Source organism: Panicum virgatum, chromosome 7K (assembly GCF_016808335.1).
Source record: "Panicum virgatum strain AP13 chromosome 7K, P.virgatum_v5, whole genome shotgun sequence".
In the NCBI taxonomy this organism is placed as follows: Eukaryota; Viridiplantae; Streptophyta; class Magnoliopsida; order Poales; family Poaceae; genus Panicum; species Panicum virgatum.
The window spans coordinates 35064549-35073576 of NC_053142.1; the positions used below are offsets into that span (position 1 = coordinate 35064549).

At 55.7% G+C, this 9028-nt stretch overlaps 1 protein-coding gene across 1 annotated transcript; it reads right to left on the reverse strand.

The window, feature by feature from the left end:
• Positions 1 to 1179: 1179 nt before the first annotated feature.
• Positions 1180 to 8053, reverse strand: LOC120642288 (ABC transporter B family member 19-like). The gene is made up of 10 exons (XM_039918745.1): positions 7439 to 8053; positions 7270 to 7324; positions 6992 to 7167; positions 6701 to 6901; positions 5981 to 6240; positions 5586 to 5902; positions 5280 to 5503; positions 4225 to 5044; positions 3890 to 4131; positions 1180 to 2657 (listed from the first exon to the last, which is right to left on the reverse strand). The coding sequence occupies exons 1-10, from the start codon at positions 7715 to 7717 to the stop codon at positions 1446 to 1448; spliced, it is 3786 nt and encodes a 1261-aa protein (XP_039774679.1). The 5' UTR covers positions 7718 to 8053; the 3' UTR covers positions 1180 to 1445.
• Positions 8054 to 9028: the final 975 nt, after the last annotated feature.

A 9028-nucleotide genomic window follows, 5' to 3' on the forward strand; every position in this document is an offset into this window, starting at 1 on the left:
TATTAAAGTGCACCAATATAATATTATAAATTACTCTTTCTATCATTATCAATATATTATTTATGTTACTATTTATGTAAAAATACTATCCACGGTATGTGTCATCATGATTAATGTATGATTGGTGAGACAAGAATACCAATCACAAACAAATGGTTCAATTAAATATATATCAAATACACATGGAGGTGTGATAAGAAATGAAATTTTTTGCACATAATGATAAATATATATTTTAGAGTATGTTTTAGAATATTTAATATGTGAAAGAGTGTGTGAGATAGATAATTACAATTATTAACTAAGTCTTATTTAATAGATGAAAGAGGACATGAGATAGATAACTATAGTTATAATTATTAGCTATAAGCTTTATTTTATATTAATTCTAATTTGCTTGTGCGGGAGCTCGGGTTGATAGGCTAGTTTAAATTAATTTCGCTCCCTTTAAGTAATTATTAGCTATAAGCTTTATTTTTGTATCCGACGTCACATCACTATCCACTAGGAGCATCTATTTATGTCTTCCACCAATTTTCTGTGAATGTTGTCATGCAATCACCTTAGTGTTTATACTTTCAAATTGAGAATAATGTGTTTCTGCCCTTACTCCAAACCTCAATGGTGATTTTACCCCTTGTTTTTAAACTTTGTGGTTTTGCTCTCATCATTTTCAAACGAAGCTGCCGTTTACCCCTGGTGAACGCGTTTTTGCCCCTGTTTTGACCGTTTTCTTAGTTGATTTTGCCCCTGTTTTATGAAGAGTAAGGATAAAATCACAAAGTTTAAAAAATGAGGGCAAAATCACCATTTTGCTTCAAAACAGGGATAGAAACGCTTTTGCCCCCAAGTTTTACCTTAAAATTTTATTAAGAAATCCCGTAGGGTTTCACCTAGTTTTAATTAATCTCGCTCCCTTTAACTAATTATTATGCACAGTACGTGACATGTTGTTTTTCGATCATTTAAAAAAAATCGGTTGACTTGATTATCGACCAGAAACAGGCTGAACTTGCATGCTTGGGCTGAAAGAAGAGAAAGGTGAGCCGTGTGATGCGAATGTGGCACGTATGAGTTTCTCTGTCGTTGTACTACTCTGCTATTTAGACCTGCGTCCGTGTTGAATTGGATCCCTGTATTCATCAGCAAGAGCTGCTCCTAGGATAGCAAAGACGAATCTTGGGTTCAGAACTTCAGATCGATTGCGCATCAAATTCGGTCGAACATTTCATCTGATCCGAGTTCAACTCTAAAAACATTTCATCTGAGAATGAGAACTAGGATGATCTAAAATCGCCGGAGCCGCAAAGCACAATGCAGCATCACTCGCCGATACTATCCTGATCGTGTTTACGCCTTCCGGCCACGGCTACTAGGCCAGTGCCCGCCACGCTACACCGCCTTCCAGAGTATCTACACCGTCGTTTACTAGCGAGAGTGATCAATCAGCCGTGGTGCAGCTGCAGCTGCAGCAGCCGCGAGTAGGCGCCGTCGGGGCGGGACACGAGGTCCCCGTGCGTCCCCTGCTCCACCACGCGGCCGTCCTGCACGACGGCGATGGAGTCGACGCCGCGGATGGTGGAGAGCCGGTGCGCCACCAGCACGGCGGTGCGGCCCTTCATGATGCGCTCCAGCGCCTCTTGCAGCACGCACTCGGACTCGGCGTCCAGCGCGCTGGTGGCCTCGTCCAGCAGCAGCACGGCGGGGTCCTTGAGCACCGCGCGCGCGATGGCGATGCGCTGCTTCTGCCCGCCGGACAGCTGCACGCCGCGCTCCCCGACGGGGGTGCGGTACCCGTCGGGCAGCGCGCTGACGAAGCCGTGCACGTTGGCGGCCTTGGCGGCCTCCACGACCTCCTCCTCCGTCGCGCCGTCCTCCCGGCCGTAGGCGATGTTCTCCATGATGCTGGCGGCGAACAGCACGGGCTCCTGCTGCACCAGCCCGATGCGGCGGCACAGGGACCGGAGGTTCAGCCGCCGGATGTCCTTGCCGTCGAGCATCACCTTGCCGGCGAGCGGGTCGTAGAAGCGCTCGATGAGGGCGATGACGGTGCTCTTCCCGGACCCGCTCGCGCCGACCAGCGCCTGGCTCTGCCCGGCCCGGATCCGCAGGCTGAAATCCTTGAACACCATCACGTCGGGGCGCGTCGGGTACGCGAAGTCGACGTGCCGGAGGTCGATGTCGCCGCGCACTGCCTCCACCGGCTCCGCGTCCGGGTCGTCCGGGTCGATGCGCGTCCGGCTGTTGAGGATGGCGAAGACGGAGCGGATGGACTCCCCGCCGCGCGCGATCTCCGGCGCGAGGCTGACGGTCTCGGCGACGGAGTTGGCGGTGATGACGAGGACGACGAAGACCTTGATGACCCGGGAGAAGGTGGAGGCGCGGGCGCGGACGAGGTGCGCGCCGAACCAGAGGATGAGCGCCTCGGAGGCGTAGAGGGCGAGCTGGGAGAGGCCGAAGAGCGCGCCCGAGACCTGGCTGCGGCGGAGGCTGTGCGCCTGCGGGACGCGCAGCTCGACGCAGAAGAGGGACAGGACCTTGTCCTGCGCGTTGAAGGCCGCCACCGTGCGGATGTTGCTCACGCCCTCCCCGGCGATCATGCTCGTCTTGGCGTGCGCCTTGGCCGTGTCCCCCGCGAAGCCCTTCATCGACAGTTGCTGCGAGACCAACCACAGATTGAGCCGTCAGTTCACAGTTCCATTGCAATCATTTCGAAGCAAGCAGTGGCACGCGCACATGCCAATTGCAAGCCTGAGCCTGAAAAGGCAGAGGCAGCGAACGCCACGAATCATCATGATTCAGCAGTTCGTCAGAAAAGTGCTGCCGGCACATGGACGATGGCCCATGGGCGTCACTGAAAGCGAGAGAGGGACCATGGCGGCCTGGCTCCCATGCACGCCCACGAGCATGCCATGCGTCACGCCATCTTTCCGAATCACCGGGGCCAAAGCAAATTATTGCGAGCGGCAGCGAGCGAGCAGGGCGCGAAAACGAGAGGCTGGTCACCGGTGGGCGCGGCGGCAGCTCTCTGGTGTGGTGCCCCTGCCGCGGCAGTGTCCCCGCGGACACGACGCCACCCCGGCAACAGGACACGGCCGCAGAGCCTGCGCGAGAGCGAGGCGGCCATGTGCGCGGACTGCGAGCCGTAAAGCCGCCTGCACCGCACCCCCTTCCCGGCCGGCCCACAGATTCCCGTGCACGAGGCGTCCGTGCGGCAGACACCGCCGCGGCAGCCTCGCAGGCTCGAGGACGCCAGCGGGAGGACCACAGCGCGCGACCACGGGCGAGGAACCCTATCCACCATTGGCGCCGTGCTGCCGTGCACGCCCGCCACCCCCCCCCCCTCCCCCCCCTCTTCCATCCTCATCACCCGGAAGACAAACACATCTGGGAAAGCAAACCAGGCGGACGGAAGCAGCCGCCGCCAGCCGCGATAAATGGCGCGGCGCCTAAACGCTGTCGGGGAGTAGTAATCTACAGCGAGTTCTACGCGGGATTAAAGAACGCGCGCTTGCAGGTGGGATTAAAGCCGACCTTGCCAGGGGGCGCACATGTCGCGCGCAGTAATCAATCAATCCATGGCAGCTGCGGCGGAGGCAGCGGCATGGGCCGCGGATCCTGGCATGACGTGCCCGTGAATTTAATTGTCCCCCTCGTGTCCTCAAGATGCCCAGGTGCAACGGCTGCGTGAGCGAGCCCAGAACGGGGGCGGCAGCCGCGCAGGTGAGGGCGTCGTGCAGAGCCCTTGGTTGGGGATAAAAATAGCTAGGTCAACTTCCACTGATCCAGCTAGGGTTGCTGACCGGAACTAGTAACCGAGACTGAGGGCAACCGAACGGCAATGCGAGCACAAGACATTCAGTAAATGCAGTGTGTTCCATTGTTTTACCTGGGCGAAGTTGGCGAGGACGAGGAGGGGGAAGGTGACAAGGATGAGGAGGGCGACCCGCCACTCGATGATGAAGCCGACCACGAAGGACACCAGGAGGGAGGTCATGTTCTGCAGGATCACCGATATCCGCTCGGCGATGGCGGACTTCACGTCCGCGGCGTCGGTGGCGAGCCGGGCCGCCACGAGGGTCGAGTTGTTCTCCTCCTGGTCGAACCATCCCACATCGTTCCTCAAGATCACTGCAAAAAGGAGGAAAGCCTCACACCGTCAGGCAACGCACATTGCACACGGAAGGGTGTGTGGATGGAAGCAGAACATGCGACGATCCGTACCGGCGAGCATCATCCTCCGCACCCGGGTGGTCAGGTTCTCGCCCATGATGCTGAAGAAGTAGTGCTGGACGAGGTAGGCGACGACGGCATACAGCCCGGTGCCGATGTAGATGAACACGTACTCCCTGGTCTTGCTCTCCATCTTGCTGGGGTTCCGGTAGTAGAACACCTCGATCATGTTGCTCATCACGATGGCGAATGTCGGGCCGATAAACCCAGACAGGATGGACCCAATGGCGCCCAGTATGGTGTAGGGCCACTCCGGTGCGTTCAGCTTGAGGAGTTTGAAGAAGTAACCCCTTGGCGCTGGGTACTTCCGGTCGTTGTCGGCGTTGGAAACCATCTCAATGCGACCGTCGGCGCCCGTGCTGTATGAGTAGCTCAGATTCCTCAAGCTTCCTGACCTGAGGCTCAATGACCGAGTGGACAGGGAGTTGCTCAAGCGGGACGACCGGGACTTGCGGGTTGATGGGCATGCACGGTTTCTGGCCGTCTCTTGGAACCTTATAAGAGCAGCGTAAGCTCCCGAGCTTCCCTTGGCAAGGAGCTCATCATGAGTACCGGTCTCCACAACCTGCCCTTGCTGGATCACGGCGATCATGTCAACACACCTTATGGTTGATAACCTGTGTGCAACCACAACAGTAGTCCTGCCGACCATCAAGCGATCAAGGGCTTCTTGAACAATACTCTCTGAACCAGCATCAAGCGCACTGGTGGCCTCATCTAGGAGCAGAATCTTTGGATTCTTCAGCATTGCCCGAGCAATGGCAATACGTTGCTTCTGACCACCAGAGAGCTGAAGTCCCCTCTCACCCACCTGTGTTTTAAAGAAAAGAGTTATTGATCATGCATTCAAGAAGTTTGCATAACCGACATTAATAGAATCTCCAAAACTAAGCTGAAAACATCAGAACTAACTGAAAAAATAGTTGTAATTTTAAAAGAAAATTGCAAAGTAGGTTCCATAACAATTAAAGAAGTAGTTTTAAATAAAAAACTGTATTACAAGGCAGTAAACACATAATTAGAATAAAAGTAGAAGTAGAACCCACATGAGTGTTGTAGCCATTAGGAAGCAGAGCAATGAAGCTATGGGCATTAGCTGAAGTAGCAGCAGCCTCAACCTCGGCCATTGTAGCATCAGGCTTGCCATAAAGAATATTCTCAAGAATTGTAGTTGCAAAAAGTGCAGGCTCTTGATTCACCAAACCAATTTGATCCCTGAGCCACTTCAATTGCAGCGTCTTGATGTCCACATTGTCCAGCAAAACTTGCCCTGCAACAGCCATCATGATCAGTTATGGCAAATATAAATAGACTGGCAACAACATCAGGTGTACTACTTTTTATCTACTTACCTTGATTAGGATCATAAAACCGCTCGATGAGAGCAACAACAGTGCTCTTTCCAGAGCCACTGCCCCCAACAACTGCTGCAGTTTTTCCAGCGGGGAAGAAGAGAGAAAAGTCACGGAAAATCATGACATCCGGGCGGGAAGGATAGCTGAAGGCCACTTCCTTGAATTCTATGTTGCCATGAACTTCATCCAGGCACCTTCCATCTGCCGTGTCCTGAACTATAGTTGGCCTCTGCCTTATCACTTCCAGCAGCTTGTAGCCGGCAATCTTCCCTTTGCTGAATGCTCCAAGATTTGAAAATGATTGCCCCAGGCTCCTGCAATCAACAAAGAAACACATCGATTAGAATGGTTCGAGCTGCTATTGGAAAAATAAAGAGCGATTTAGTACTGACAGGCCGCCGACGATTGCTGAGAAAATTGCAGTGAAGGCCTTCCCTCCATCAGTCTGACCATTCCGGATGAACACGCCGGCATACCAGAACACCAGTGCCCAGGACATACAAGCAATTCCGTAGGTGCAGCCAATGCCAAGCCCCTTGGCCATCCCGGCCTTGTACCCCAGCTTCAGTGTGTTCTGAATCGCCTCCGAGTACGAATTCAGGGCCTTTGTCTCCCCCACATAAGAGTAGACCGTCCTCACCTGGGCGATGGCCTACGCAACAAAAAGGTGGAAACATCGGCATGAAAATTACTCACAAATTTGAATAAAAAAGGAGCAAGATGTGGTAGCCTTTCCTGCATTTGAGCTTGTCACCCAAAGAACAGTTAGCCAAGTACAGCATGGGTGAGAACTGAGAAGAGAGAGCTACTCCATGAAAAGGTGCAAAACGACATGGAACGAGAGATTTTCCATCGACAAGGGCTGATTGGATCTAACAAGAAAGCTTGAAAGTATCCAAAACGACATCATGTCGATTGCTCGATGCCATGGCATGTGCCCAGCTACCTCAGCCGCATTGGGCTCTTTGACCGGGACGAGCTGCTAGAGCCCACACTCCACAGTCGTTCTCTTCCCCACCCAGCAGCCATCTTGATTTGTTGGCACGGAAAGGAGTTTCCAGAAATAGTACGTGCCCATATCAGTCGTTGGGGAAAGGGGGGATGATTGCTACCTGCTCGGCTATGATCCCGGCATTGGCGTACGAGTCCCGGCTCTTGGAGGTGAGGCCGGTGAGCGTGTACGCGTACAGCCCGCCGGCGAAGGCGATGCCCGGGATGACGGCGATGCTGAGCAGCGCCAGCCGCCACGCCGAGACGAACCCGACGACCAGCCCGGCCAGGAACGTCGCGAGGTAGTGGATGAAGTTGCCGACCTGCACCCACCATTCCATCTCCGTCCCGTCAGATCTTTGGGCACGCGGGAGGCATGAGCCGCGCCTGAGGTGGCGGGTTGGGTCGGTCACCTTCTCGCCAATGGCGTCCTGGACGAGGAGCGTGTCCGTGGACACGCTGAAGACGACGTCGCCGGTGCGCGCGTCGGTGTCGAAGAAGCCCACGTCCTGCCGCAGCACGGCCTCCAGGTAGCGCCGCCGCAGCGCGCCCACCTGGCGTTCACCCGTGTACATCCAGCACGCGATCTCTGCGCGGAAACAGTGCACGGGGTAAGTCACCTGGATGCCGCGGCGCCGGCGAGAACGGGGCGCGGAGGGGCGGTGCGCGCGTGCAGGTCGAGATTACCCACCCAGGTACGAGGAGGCGCAGACGACGAGGCCGAGGTAGATGAAGTAGAGCGAGTACTGGAGCGGACAGAGGGAGCGGAGGCGTAAGAATCAGTAGTCACTCATGGCGGCGGCAGCAGCAGCAGCAAGAAATCAAATGAAACAGCAAGCGAAGGGGAAGGGGTTACGTGCCTTGGACACCTCGTCCGTCATGCGGCGGAGGTTGTGCTGGTTCTTGCCGAAGCCGTTGACGAGCTCGCCGAAGAGGAGGAAGAAGACGGGCATGGCGGCGCCGTGCACCACGGCGCCGGCGCTCCCGGCCGCCATGAGCAGCCAGTCCAGCGGGTCCGCGAACCCGAACAGCTCGTGGAACGCCACGCTCTGCTCCGGCCGCTTCTTCACCGCCTCGCACCCGCCGCCGCCGCCGCCGCTGCAGCTCCCGGCCTCCGCCTTCCCCGCGTCCTCCGCCATTGCCGCGACCGCGACGCCCTCTTCCCCGCCACTGGCCGAGCTCTTCCCTCACGACGTACACGACGAGAGGTCGGTCAGGTGGCGCGCCCTCAGCGCCTTGGCATCGGATCTGAACACCCGCGGCGGCCGGCGCGGTAAGGTAAGCTCGAGGGGCTCAAAAGCCGCTCCTCTTCTACCTCCTCGAGCAGCACCCCGCCGCCGCTCGCCTTTGATCTTATACCGCGGGCGAGGGAAGCGCCGCTGGCGTCGCAGAGTGTGCGGATTATTTTGGCCGGGCACTTGCTTAAATTAAAAAAACAAAGCACGCTCCGTTCTTCGGGGCGAGTGAAGTAGGAGTGGCAGCGGGGTGGTGGCAGCATAGGAGTTTGAGGTCGAGCTCGAGGGGATCACCGGGTCAGGTCACGCGCGGCGAGCGTATGCTGCCGACGCGCCCCGGCGTCAGCCCGGTCTGGGCAGAGCCTCGGGCCGCTCGTCCGTTCCGGCGGTACCGGCGCGGTGCGGCGACCGCGCGGTGAGCGGAGCGGCACGGGAGAGCGCGCGGCTCGCTGACATTTGGGGCCCACTTGTCGGCGAGGGTGGGAGTATCCACGGAACAGAGCGCCCCCCGACATGTTGGCTTGGTGTACGTACGCTGATGTATTGAAGCGTGTCAGGTACCGCAGCGGGCCGGACGGTGGGCCCACGTAGTAGGATGCTGGGGTGTCCATGAATGCGTGTGAAGCGTTCCCTTGGCTTGTTTGGTTTGTGCTCCAATTATAGCGCTAGTGAATAGTAACAACTTTGACTGTAATTACGGTGTCAAACAAAGCCAGTTACAAAACCAACTTCAGAACTCCTGCACTAGTGGCACTGAAGAATCTAATGAGGCCTTTGACCGCGCGATTAGAGGATGATTACTGTAGCATCACTGTAGTAAATCATCGATTAATTACCGCCATTAAATTCGTCTCGAAAAGTTACACCCGTCCCTAAAAAGATTTTGCAAATAAACTTTATTTAGTACTCCATACAAACGAGATTCTTTTCTCGGAAAACGTGCGCCAAATTTACCAAACACGGCCTAGCATACACAAACAAGGCCAAGTGCACCCCACCCCCAAAAAAAGCGGTAAAAAAAACACGAAGCAGCAGCAGTCTGCGTGTCTCTGAGACCGCGCCGCACCCACCGAAAAGTTACCCGCTTCTGTTACGGAACGCAGAGCGCGGGGACCACGCCTCGGGAGGCAGCGCAGGTGGGTCCCGCCAGCGGGCAACAGGTTCCAGAGCGGGTCCAGCGGATTTTGCAATTCCGTGTGTTTATCGTCTATAGCT

Coding starts and splice junctions, on each gene's coding strand:
- LOC120642288 (XM_039918745.1), bottom strand. CDS start 7,717: ATGGCGGAGGACGCGGGGAAGGCGGAGGCCGGGAGCTGCAGCGGCGGC. Junction 5,504..5,585: donor GTTTTATGATCCTAATCAAG/GTAAGTAGATAA, acceptor TGGCTGTTGCAG/GGCAAGTTTTGCTGGACAAT. Junction 4,132..4,224: donor GCGGAGGATGATGCTCGCCG/GTACGGATCGTC, acceptor TCCTTTTTGCAG/TGATCTTGAGGAACGATGTG.